The following is a 13,298-nucleotide window of genomic DNA, read 5'->3' as shown; positions in this document are numbered from 1 at the left end:
GTTCCTGCCCTCTGTACGCAATTCTTACTGCTCTTGCCCTGCGTCTGAACATTACTGCTAAACAGCAGCTATTGGTGGTCAGTGTCCTGTGTTTTAGTACTTCCCAGTCCCTGGCATCTCCAGGTAGAGCTGGGAAAGGTTCTGTCTTGCCTGGAATCCTGGAGAGCTGTCAGTCAGTATATACTGACTGGTGTGATGGATAGATGGCACTGGGCTAGATGGAGTGATGGGCCGACTTGGTGTGAAGCCACTTTTTCTGCCTGGCTGTGGAGGAAGGGATATTGGTGTGGAAAAGATGGATACAGAGACAGCTTCATAGAATTGTAGAGTTGGAAGGGACCATGAGGGTCATCTAGTCCAACCCCCTGCAATGCAGGAATCTTTTGCCCAGTGTGAGGCTTAAACCCACAACCCTGAGATTAAGAGTCTTATGCTCTGTTGACTGAGCCACAGTTTCCTCATCCCACTCTCCTAAGACTAGAAACTCAGGGTCATCCAATGGAAATTATAGGCAGTAGATTCAGGACAGATGAGAGAAAATACTGCTTCTTTCCACAACACATAAGTAAATATATGGATCTTCTGCCCCAAGACTATTACACCTTTAAAATATTAGACACAGTGGTGTCCAGTACAGGTAGAATAAAGTCTCTGAACACCAGCTGCTGGGGAGTAACAATGTGAGAGCTGTGACCGTAAGTCCTTTTTATGGGCTTCCGGGAAGTGTCTGGCTGACCATCAAAGGAAGTGTGATGCAGAACTCGAGAGACCCCTGACACTGTTGTGCAATATTGCGAAGGAGCACTGATGTAATCTAATGCTGACAGCCTGCTCTGGCTAAACTATATTATTTATCACATGCCCTGCACCCTAAGGTCCTGGGGCAGGTTACAGCAATTAAAAGACAGTGTTAAAAACCATTCAGAAAACTTATAATAACAGAAATAAGTTGGGTCCTAAAAATATTGTTATGTGCCACCCCAATGTCTGAGCAGTGTGAGATTCCAGGGGCACCAGGTACACTTGCTAGGGTCTGTGCTTTCTTTTGGAAATGAGGCACAGCAGAGACTGTGGTGTCTTTATGATACATGGTTTATTTCCACAACCTGAGTCTAGATGGAGGGAGCGCAGAGCATTCACATTCCAAGAGGTTTGGGCTTCTTCCATAGCCACAACAGCTTTAGTCACCAACCATTCCTCTGCCTTTGCCCCCCCCCCCCATCCCATTGCTTACTAACTCCATTGCATAACTCGGGTTTATTGTCTAAACCCTTTGCTAACCTAACCTCTAGTTTTTTGTAATACAGGGAGAGGCCCCACACCTTTGATGTGCTAGATGGCTCATTACCCCCAGGCTATTATCTCAAAGGAAATTAGCTTTTACACATGTTGTTTGCCTAGGATTAAATAGTTAAAAGATGCACAGTTTAAGCAGTTTGCCTAAATTGCATTAGAAGGATTAGAAGTGTCTAGACTCCAGCACATATTTCTTAATAAACACTAATGCACGCAGGTCCAATTTATATTCTGGCACTTGGTAGTCTGACCCACAGTTTTACATGGAAGCCTTAATTAAAATCTAGCACACCTTAATTAAATTCCAACACTAACTTGATCTGGAATTTAGGGTGTCTTGAACCCACAGCTTCATAACATTATACATCCCGAGTGTGAAAAGCCAGGGAGGTTAGATCTCATGTGGGTTTTTACATAAGTGCAGTATATTTTGTGGAAGAGGTTTAATGCATTTTTTGGGTAATCTTTCTCTTCCCCGCAGCTACTGTTAGCCGTTTGGGAAGAAAAATGCAGATACCTGTAAAAGCATACCTGACAGTGTCATGGAGTACTTTCCTAATGCACTGAATGATTAGTCCTTGCAAGCTACACTGCGCAGAAAATCTTGTATTGTGATCCCATGCCAGGGGGAATCTAGCCTGGGACAACAAAACAGTGGCTGAATGTGATTGATTGATTGATTGGTTGGTTGGTTGGTTGGTTGGTTGGTTGCTTAATTGCCTACCCTGCACCCTAAAGTCACTAAGTCTGGGTTACACCAATTAAAAATTCAATAGTCACATAAAAAGTACCTCTGTCTAGCTTCTGATGCAAAAACCTGCAATCCTACAACTGCTTGTCCCACACTGTTTATTCTGAAGCTTCAGGAGTAATAAGTCATCCAAAGATTGCAGCATTGTCATAGAAACACCTAGGCTTGTTACTGTTTATAGTGCAGGACTCTCATGTTAATTATTTCCACCTCTGTCACCAGGTTTGGTACCTTTTACAAAAATTTAAGGTAGTGGACTCCCGATTAGAATTAACCTAAGAATCCTTTAGCTGCCAACATTTTTGCCTAGGTTATCACATTTCTGTTCTTCCTTGGAAAGAATGAAGCTGCCTTGTGTATAGAGCAGCAGGATGTGTTTGAGACTTTCCTTTTCATTCACTGTGCAATATGAGTCAAGAGGTAGGAGTTGCTGGACTACATTCCTTGAGGGATGAATGATGCGAAAGATAAATGCTTGGTTTGCACGTGTACAAGTATCTCTCTAATTTAGGGTTGCCATGTTTCAAACAGTGAAAATCCAGACAGAAAAGTTGTTGGACATATGGCAACCCTGCCCTAATTACAGAAGAAAAAATGGGTGCCAAATTCATACGAAAGGGAATGTGTGTTTCTCCTTAAGCTACACTTGTGATGCCTTGGATTTTACTTCTGAACCAAATCTGCCTGGTTTTCTTTTAGCATCCCATGTGATAACTGACCAGACCGAGCTGAGGAAAATCAAGTGCATGGAGAAGGCAGGAATCAGTGTAACAAGAGAGCTGATGTGGTGGTGGGGAGTGAGACTCGCAACCGTCCAGCAGTTGTTTGAGCTTCTGCAGGAACTTCAGCTCTATCGGGCAGCACAAGTAATTGCAAACTGTGAGTAGCTGGACTTCTTTCTCTAGAACTACCTAGCAGTTGCTTATAACAATTTAGTGAAAAGCTTGTTCGTCAACGCCCATTGCCATTGTCGTTCCTTCTAGAGCTGAACTCCATTCCAGCAGGGGCTGCTGATTTAGCAGCCAGAATTGGGTCACTAAGCAAAAAGGGAGCCTGCTTAGGTGAACCCTGAAAGCAAAGAACTAGGGGACTACAAACAGAAAAGAGGAAATGTACATATGCTTGAGGCCATGCAAAGGAAAGGGGAGGGGGAAGGAGCAGGAAATGAGTGAAGCTGAATGTTGGAAGAATCAGTTCACACAGCGTACAGTGGTACCTCGGGTTACATACGCTTCATGTTACATACGCTTCAGGTTACAGACTCCACCAATCCATAAATATTACCTCAGGTTAAGAACTTTGCTTCAGGATGAGAACAGAAATCGTGCTCCGGCGGCGCAGCGGCAGCAGGAGGCCCCATTAGCTAAAGTGGTGCTTCAGGTTAAGAACAGTTTCAGGTTAAGAACGGACCTCCATAACAAATTAAGTGCTTAACCCGAGGTACCACTGTATAGTTAAACTTTTGAACTTGTTCCCCTATGGCGCAGTGATGGCCACCTACCTAGATGGCTCTAGAAGATTAGAAAAATTAATGGAGGAGATGGCTGTCAAAAGCCATGATGGTTGGAGACAGTAACGCTTCTGAATACCAGTTGCCAGAAATAAAAATCCAAGCAATATTTTGTTAGGGGTTTCACTACTTCTCTCTAATAGCAAACTCAGGAGGTTATGTGTCGACAGGTTTGGAGCTAAAACCAGATGACTGAGAAACAAGTGGAAGATGTTTGTATGCTTATGTGAAGCTCATGATATGCCAAAGTATGAAACATTTAAAAACAAAAACAAAACTAAACGGGGCATGCACTCCAAAAAAACAAACAAAAAAAACCAGCCCTGTGAAGACTGAGCATGCTGTGGTCTGTGGAATGTTATGTTTTAGTTGGAAAAACAAGATAGAAGGCTTGGAAGCGGAAAATGAATTGGGCTGATTCAGTGGCGTAGTGTGGGGGGTGCCAGGGGTGCCGGCCGCACCGGGCGCAACATCTGGGGGGGGGCGCGCTCGCTGCCTCCGGAGTCGCCGAAGAGCCTCGGGCGCAGGCTGTAGCGGAGCCGCATGTCTCGCGGAACCGACGAGCTGTGCGTGCGTCCGGGCTGAAGGCACCCGGTAGGCAGCGGCTCTCAGCGCTCGCCGCGGAGGACGCGCCAGGCAGCCCCTCCTCACAGCCCCGCCTCCGCCGCTGCTGCTGCAGCTGCTGGGCCGTTGCATTTTCCTCGCCTCTCTCCCCCCTCCTCCTCCAGGCAAGCGGCGTCGTTTGGGCGGCAGCGCCAGCGGCAACTCGCAGGTTAGGGGTTGGGGGGGCGCAAATTACTTGCCTTGCCCCGGGTTAGGGGGCGCAAATTACTTGCGTTGCCCCGGGTGCTGACAACTCACGCTACGCCGCTGGGCTGATTGTAGTTTGTATGGTATCCTTGAAGAATATGTAGCTATCCTGAACAGTAACAGTTCTGTTGGAGATTGAGGATACACTGCAATGTTTTTTGCTGTATTGAGTTTTGTTTATTATTCATACCTTCCTAGCGTGGCCTTTTATAGCCCCTCTTAAAGGTAGAGGTACCCCTGCCCGTACAGGCCAGTCGTGTCCGACTCTACGGTTGTGCGCCCATCTCACTTAAGAGGCCGGGGGCCAGCGCTGTCCGAAGACACTTCCAGGTCACGTAGCCAGCGTGACGAAGCTGCTCTGGCGAGCCAGCACCAGCGCAGCACATGGAAACGCCGTTTGCCTTCCCGCTATAAAGCGGTACCTATTTATCTACTTGCACTTAAGAGTGGTTTCGAACTGCTAGGTGGGCAGGAGCTGGGACCGAAAGACGGGAGCTCACCCCGCTGCGGGGATTCGAACCGCTGACCATGCGATCGGCAAGCCCTAGGCACTGAGGTTTTACCCACAGCGCCACCTGATGACAAATATTGTTTTCTTTAGGCAGACCTTTGGTTTGTCAGGTTGATTGCTTTCCCCTGTTGTTGGTTGGCAGTTTTAGTTAAGTTGGTTGCTTTTCTTTATCTGTTCTTTTTTCTGTTTGTTGATCCATTTGTTTTCATTATATTGTAATTTGTTGTTTTACTGTTGGCTCCCCTGCGCTCTTTATAGTATGGAAAAGCAGGGGGAAATACCCAGGGTACAAGAACCATTGTTTCTAGGTATGTCTGTATAGGCACCAGGGTTGGGGTCAGTTGTAACAGGAACTGTGGTTTCCCATTATGAGCATGAACCGCAAAAAGCTTCAGGCTGCCCCCCTCCCCACTCCTCTTTTGTACACCAGAGGAGAGTGTATACCTCTAAATGTGATTTTAAACTAACCACAGTTCCTGTGAAGCTAAGCCAGACTATGAGCCTTCTCTGTGGAAACCTTATGTTGTGTAACTCCCCCTGCCACACACACACAATTACAGTATCCGTATTTCAGTGAATGCTGAATACTATTTTTTTGTACATAGAAATATGGTTTACTGATATAAATCCCCCCTTCACTGCTTTCACACCTGCACATTGGTTAAGAAGGGGAAGTAGCCCTTCTTTGAAAGGGGAAAGAGGGCTGCATTGCCATGCTAACCACAGAAAATAATTTTCTGTTTAAAATATTTTAGATCAGCTTTTGCTTTAACCATTTTCTGTTAACACCATTTTTTATTTGAGCTCATCGTAGCATATACGAATTCCTCTGCATTGTCCTTTTTTGAATGAAAAATAATGTGAATGTGGCCATTGAGAGTGATGCAAATTGGGTACATCTGATTTAAATTTCCTGTAAACTTTGATACACACACACACACACACACACACACACACACACACACACACAGTACTAGGAAAATATTGCATTCATGTAGAAATGCCCATAGTGATAAATTTCAAAAATTAGACAGGAAACATGCTGGGATGTTTTCAGTCTTTTCATTAAAAAAATCTGTCATCTACTGGGTTCAAAATTGTTGCAAAACATGATTAGACAATATGGCAGTGTGCCTTCAATGCTAATGTGAGACACTAGCAGCTAGAGGAAGAATGGATGGTGGTGACTCATGACTTCCCTATTATGCTGCTGTTCTTCGTTGCAAAATCTAGAATCCCCCAATTAGATTACTTCCAGCATGCCAGCAGAGCATTGCTTTCTGGTGGTGAAAGAAGAAAAAAAGGGTGTCATCAGGCTGACAGAAAAATCTTATACGTACATCGATTATAAGGGAGGGCAGTTTCAGATTTCAGTGGCACCCTGTGTGATGCTGAAATCTGGCTCCCCCCTTCCTCTTACCTTCCATTGGACTTCACAGTTGGTGTGTCCAAGAAGCTCAGCATCCAGTGCAACCAAACCAGTCACCCTCCCCTAGATCCATCTTTGAGGGCAGGGAGATACATTGCTATTATCCCAGTGGAATGGCTGCCCTATTCTGTACTTGCTGAGACCAAGTGCAGAAAGGAAAAACACCCTACAAGAAAATGCAAAATGGCTTAACAATTCTGGGTATGCCCTCCGCATCTCTAGATACACCGCCAAATTCCATAAGTCAGGGACAGGGGCATCTATGTCACCCACATGATGCCCACCCACAGTGGGAGCCAGTTAGCACAACAGACATGCACCCAGCACATACCCATTGAACAAAACACACACACAATACGCAATATGCTACTAGAGTATTCCCCAGGACGTATTTGCTGTTTTGTTGTATGTGGTATTTTCTAGAACATTTGTCCACACTGTTGGGATTGGATTCTGGGTTACATCCAGAATAACACTGTAGACCTGTAAGCACTTCCCTGGGAGTGAGTTCTGTTGAATTTGGTTGGGCTAACCTCTGAGCAGAATAGGATTTGGGTTAGTTGTACAGTGGTACCTCGGGTTAAGTACTTAATTCGTTCTGGAGGTCCGCTCTTAACCTGAAACTGTTCTTAACCTGAAGCACCACTTTAGCTAACGGGGCCTCCTGCTGCCGCCGTGCCACTGGAGCACGATTTCTGTTCTCATCCTGAAGCAAAGTTCTTAACCCGAGGTACTATTTCTGGGTTAGCGGAGTCTGTAAGCTGAAGCGTATGTAACCTGAGGTACCACTGTACAACTAACCTTGAAGGCCCTGGTTGTACTTAGGGTTCCATTGAGCCGGTTCTGGAATCCCCCACCCTCGGCTGCCTGTTTTGGTGGGTGGGTGGGGCTCATCTACCTATCAGCCACCTAATATCATTAGGGTGTCAGGTGACCCACTCTAGCAAGCCATGCTAGGAAGGAGAATCCAAGTCCAGTCAAGTGGTGCTTGAAGTTACCACCGATCAGTTGATAGGCACTGACTTCAAGCTCCCCTTGCAGCTCTGGTGTTTTCTGAGATTGGCTGCATTTTGGAATTCCCCAAGGGGAATTCTGTAGCAAAGCCTGTGCCAGGTGACAGCAAGCTTCCCTTGGCAAAGCACAGTCTGGAACTCGTGGGATGTTGGGTGTGGAACAAGTACTGTATTGTGGATTGATGAAAATGGCTTAGTGGGCCATACTGGGTTTCCCACTGCCAGTCTTGATCCACTGTTTTTGCGGAATCCACCTAGGAGTACAAAATAAGAAGCTTCATTAACAGTAGCTTCATTATAAAAAAATTCCTTCCAGTAGCACCTTAAAGACCAACTAAGTTAGTTCTTGGTATGAGCTTTCGTGTGCATGCACACTTCTTCAGATACACTGAAGAAGGATTTTTTTTATTTTGACTATGGCAGACCAACACGGCTACCTATCTGTAACAGTAGCTTCATTGTTCATGCTAACTCTGAGGTGCCAGGGTGCAAATGAGACTGCATATTTAAATTGCAACTATTTTTAGTTTTAAACTGACGTTTAAAAAATGGAAACTCGTTATTGCCCAGGCCTTAAACAGGCCAACCAATGTGACCATTGCAGTGATTTGACAGCCCATGCTGAGAATTTAATTGTTCCAGTTACTTTTCCAAATCAAATTGCTCTCTGTGCACACTCATCCCTGATGCACAGAAAAAGAATTCTATTATCTGTTGTAATTCACGCTGATTCACTCCTAGAAAATGTGAACAATGTTTCTGAGTACTCTTAGCATATAAAGCATGCCACTTTACCTCTTCGAGAAAAATAACCTGCTTTTCCTGCTTTTTACATGCATCTATACTTCTAAACATTTTTGGCATATAGTGGAGAGGATCTATTCAACAAGGTTTCATATTCCTTTAGCAGCATGGGACTTCTTTCTTCTTCAGATTTTTTAAAGTTCACTACAAGGAATGCAGCACTTCATTAAAGATGTCAATAGCTGCACAAATGTTGTTGTGTTTGCTTGGGCCACACAAAGAAGGCCTTAGCAGAGGGACTAGCTGACCTCTGCAAAAATATCGGAGACACCGGCCAAAGAATTATATTTGCTGTTCCACTTTGCTTTCCTCAAGGGAAATTTATTTGGATCCAGCTGAAAGGATTGAATCAACTCAGTTCAGCTGAGTCCGTGTGCTCCTGATGTGTACCTTAATTAGGAAAATGTTGAAAGCAAACACAGGGTTGTACTGATCCTCATTATCTTTTATGATTGCAAGTGCCTCAGTAGTCTTAAACCTCTGGCTTCAGGAGAGATACTGTAAAAGTCCAGTTTATTAAAATATTGTCCCTTTTTTAAAAAAAGCATCAACAATAACGGCAAAGAGCGATGTACACGTTTTTACTTATGTTGTAAAGTACAGTGTCCTTGGCAATTGAAGTGTAGGCGGGTTCATGCATGACCCAAGAGGTCTGCAATGTCATGCATACAATCTGGCTCCGGCCTACAATGCCTGGTGTCAGGAATGAGCCAGCTCCTAGTGGAACTTTACAGCCGGCTGCAGAACAGAGAGGGTTAGAATTGACGCAGGCTGAACAGTGATCAGCACAGACTCTCCCGGACTTTGGAATGCCAGTTACCAAGGGAATGACTGAGAGCGGGCTGGAACACAGCCAAAGCTCTCGGGAAGTCAAACAGGCGCGAACAGAGATGGAAGCAGTCTGTCAGAACTGGAAGAGGTTGGAGCTGATCCAGTCTCTCCTAAAATTCATTGAATGGGAGGGCTGTTCGACAGGAAGCAAAACAAGAGACGTAAGGGGTGATGGTTCAATATATTCTGTAGGAACCGGAAGGAGTCTTCTGAAGGGTCATCTTGAGTGATAATGTAGGCGGTTTCGTCCAGAGCCGTCCAGAGCTATCTGTTTTTGCAATAAATATTCCTTTTTAATTACCTACGCTTACTGTGTTATTAAGCCAGGAACTGGACTCCTGACACCTACATACATAACAGCAATCATTATTTTTCATTATATGATGAGGAACACCCTGTGGAATGCCCTCCCATCAGATGTCAAGGCAATAAGCAACTATCTTACTTTTAAAAGACATCTGAAGGCAGCCCTGTTTAGGCAAGTTTTTATTGTTTAATGCTGCATTGTGTTTTTAATTTTCGGTTGGGAGCCGCCCAGAGTGGCTGGGGAAACCCAGCCAGATGAGTGGGGTATTAATAATAAATTATTATAAATTACCGGTATTTTTATATTCAAAATATTTTTAAATTGACTGTAACAGGGCAGAATGGGGGCAAGGTGGGCTTATGCATTCTCCACTGATGCACGCAGGGGCCAGGAATGGAACTCCCATACAAAATTGTTCCCGGCTGTATGTAAAAGTATGTAAACTGGTTAAACATTCATTTTGATACCTTACAGCTAATTCATTATGCTCTGAACAAATAAGCGGTTCATGATACTCCCCTCAACTCCAAACCTCACAATTTGAGAGATTGCTGTTCATTCCTTGCGCTACAATTTGACAGCAGCAGGACCTAGTATAAAAAAAATTAAGATGACTTTGTGAAGGTTCCCTAAACATAGCAGACACGCATTGTGTTAACATAAATAAAAAGAAGAAAAGCAGAGAATCTTTCATAACTATAAAACTGAGACAAAACTCAAACCCTCCCTACCAGTGATAAACACGTATCAATATCACTCATAATAAAACCACAATCCTGCAAACAAAAGCTCGGCAGTGTTAATCCAAAATAACAAATTATATTTTAAAAGCAAATTCTAATGAGAATTGCAGTTTATGATCTTCATTTCACATTTCTCTTTCTTGATTGTTTTCCTGTCTTTTTGAGTCTTCAGTCAAAAAATCAATTGTATAAGCAACTTGGCCAAGTAAGGCTTTGCCAGTGTCCTTGGTCTGTGTTTGATCCTACCCCATCTCTGTGAGACTTACAATGCAACTCAACAGAGGCATAGCTGGGGGTGGGGGGGGAGGGGAGAGCGCTGGGAACGCCCCTGCCCCAGGGGCCCAAGCGGCTAGCTACACCACTGACTCAACCTAGGCACCTCCGCTATGGACCTCTGCAGACTTCTAGGGAGGAAAAGCAGAGCTCATGCGTGATTTTTTTGAAAGCGGCAAAACCAGCATACTATACTGTTACATGCCACCCCCAATCTCCACAGCAGTGTGGGATTCCAGGGAGTTTCAGGCGCTTTTTACCCACCAAGGTCTGAGTTTCCTTTTGGACAATGAGGCACAGCAGAGACTTACACATATTTACAACCTGAGCCTCCAATGGAGGGGTTCAAAGCATTGCACTCCAAGCAGGTTTGGTTTCTCCCATAGCTGCAGCCTTGGATTCAAACTGTCAACCTACATTGTGCTCTGACTCCCGCTTTCTCCGGCCTGCCACCACTTGCAAACTGCAACTCTCCCCCCCCCTTTCAGTTTACATCATCCCCAAATGCAATCCTGAAACTCCCTCCTAGAAACTGGCATTGTGTTCTGCTCCACCTGTTTGCTGGCTGGCACATAGTCTTAGCTTTGCTAATGCGTTTCTTAATGGCTCATCACCCTTCACTTTGTTAATGGCCATCTCTCTAGGCAATTACTTCATCAGTAAGGCAGCCTGGCTTATATTTGAATGTTTGCTTGGTTCAGGGGTTAAAAGGTCTGTAACAATACCTTCTTCCTTCTGTTAGCAATTCTATTGGAATATCTTTATGCCTAGGCCAACCAGTGTGGTACTGATGGGAAGAAAGGCTGGATGAGTGAGATCTTGACTGCTGGGGGGGGGGATTGCATAAACATTGCACAAAAAATACCTGTGTGTGTGTACACCTTTATATCCACCTTCTCCAACCTGGTGTCCTCCAGATGTGCCAGCCAGCATGACTAATTGTCAAGGATTATGGGAGTTATAGTCCAAAACATTTGGAGGGAACCAGGTTGTACAAGGCTATACAGTGGTACCTTGGGTTAAGAACTTAATTCGTTCCGGAGGTCCGTTCTTAACCTGAAGCACCACTTTAGCTAATGGGGCCTCCTGCTGCCACTGCACCGCCAGAGCACAATTTCTGTTCTCATCCTGAAGCAAACTTCTTAACCCGAGGTACTATTTCTGAGTTAGCGGAGTCTGTAACCTGAAGCGTATGTAACCCGAGGTACCACTGTATGTGTGTGTAAGAATAAATAGTTATGCCCTTCCTCCTATTAGTGGTAATAAAATTACCAGTGTGGACCCTCAACATCAAAACAACCCCAAGACCTATGTTAATTTGATCAAATATACATACATAAGCTTCTTACCTCAGGCTCTGACCACTCCTGGAATGTAGCCCCTGCCAGGTTGTCCAGAAGGGAAAGCAGCCCTCAGGTTGGGAAAGGTTTCCTACCTCTGATGTATAGGATTACAGTTAGTCATCCAAAGCAAACATTAACTAATTGGTACAGGTGAAAGATTTCAAGGTGCATTGGATCATTGTCATATCATAGATAATTATGCTTGACTCTTTTGATTGCTTCCTTGCCTTGAGGATAGTGTCAGAAATCTCTACTGGATTTAAGTGAATTCAATATATGGTGATTTTCCCTCACTCATTCTCTCTCTTTTTCTCTCCATCTCTCCTGACATGCAGTATTTTTTTAAGTTGTTGATTTTATGATGTAATTCTGGAATTTCCAAAGTATGCTCAGAAGGGCAGGTGACCAGTTTTCTTCCAGCGTGGTCTTTGGTTGCTGCGGGGAGGAAAGGAGGAACGAATGAATCTTCAAGCTGTTTCTCCCCTCAAAAATATATCAATGTACATTACTTCTTCTCTGCTTTTCTAAGAAACTTGCATTAAAAACAAAGCCCAGACAAATTGTAGAAACAATAACCTACAATACAAAGATAATTTAAAAGTTGGCAGAGAACAATAAAAGCATTGGACACAGCCATAAAACACCTTATGAGATGGTTTCTTGTGCAGTAAATGTGCTGCTGCTGTTCGTTGCAGGGAATCCAAATGTATTTCCCAAAATAGCAGTTGTGCTTAAAAAGAATCTGCATTTAAATTACAGCATTTTGTTACTGGAAAGATTACGCCCCCCCCCCCAGTCAAGGATGTACAGTGGTACCTTGGGTTAAGAACTTAATTCGGTCTGGAGGTCCGTTCTTAACCTGAAACTGTTCTTAACCTGAAGCACCACTTTAGCTAATGGGGCCTCCTGCTGCTGCTGCGCCACGATTTCTGTTCTTATCCTGAAGCAAAGTTCTTAACCTGAGGTAATATTTCTGGGTTGAGTGGAGAACCCCACCTGAGGGTATGTTCACATTACCGCTTTAAAGCTCAAGTTCTGTGTGTTCCCCTGCTGCCCCATGTGTAGGAACACTTAGCAGGCTTCCTCAACCTCAGCCCTCCAGATGTTTTTGGCCTACAATTCCCATGATCCCTAGCTAACAACAGGACCAGTGGTCAGGGATGATGGGAATTGTAGTCTCAAAACATCTGGAGGGCTGAGCTTGAGGAAGCCTGACTTAAGGACTCCAAGCTGGTTTGAGAAAAAACCTCTTTATACAGTAGTATTTTATAAAATAAAAAGGAAGTACAGGATGCATATGTATTTTGGGTGACATTTGAACACGGATTAGAAACAGCACTGGAAATGTGCAAGTGCAAAGGAACTGAAAACGCGAACACAGCCTGAGTCACATTTCCATTTCTCTATGTAAGTCTGATCCATATCCTGCTACTTTAACTCTGTGTGGTATATTCACTCTGCGTGTGTTTTGATGCTGCTTTCACAGGGAACTCACTTTCGTTACCTACTGATTCTGCAAGGACTCCTTTAGAGACCCCTCAACAGGAAAATGCATCCCTGCATCCAACTGGGAACAAAAATAAGGCCACAGCAGGTGAGACAGAAATGCCAGCACTGCCAAATTCAGGTACAATACCGGCAGGGATGAAAACAAAACAAAAAATGTTTTCAAACTTT

General features: G+C 44.3%; 1 protein-coding gene across 14 annotated transcripts in view; it reads left to right on the top strand.

The window, feature by feature from the left end:
* The window catches only part of IRAK2 (interleukin 1 receptor associated kinase 2), a 33,431-nt gene that overhangs the window by 1,293 nt on the left and 18,840 nt on the right, over positions 1-13,298 (top strand). For 9 of the 14 annotated variants that reach the window (XR_014522949.1, XR_014522950.1, XR_014522951.1 and 6 more), the window contains exons 2-3: positions 2,747-2,926; positions 13,108-13,215. Coding sequence is in view for 11 of the 14 variants with exons in the window: in XM_083491819.1 (XP_083347945.1) it covers positions 2,747-2,926; positions 13,108-13,215 (288 nt within the window). In the remaining 3 variants the exon portion in view is untranslated. The remainder of the gene's footprint in view (positions 1-2,746; positions 2,927-13,107; positions 13,216-13,298) is intronic. The other 5 variants (XM_083491814.1, XM_083491815.1, XM_083491816.1 and 2 more) reach the window with 1 other exon arrangement.

This window comes from Podarcis liolepis (assembly GCF_965112155.1).
Source record: "Podarcis liolepis genome assembly, chromosome: 2".
NCBI lineage: Eukaryota > Metazoa > Chordata > Lepidosauria > Squamata > Lacertidae > Podarcis > Podarcis liolepis.
The sequence above is the reverse complement of the archived record's forward strand: the minus strand, read 5'-3'. Positions and strand labels throughout refer to the sequence as shown.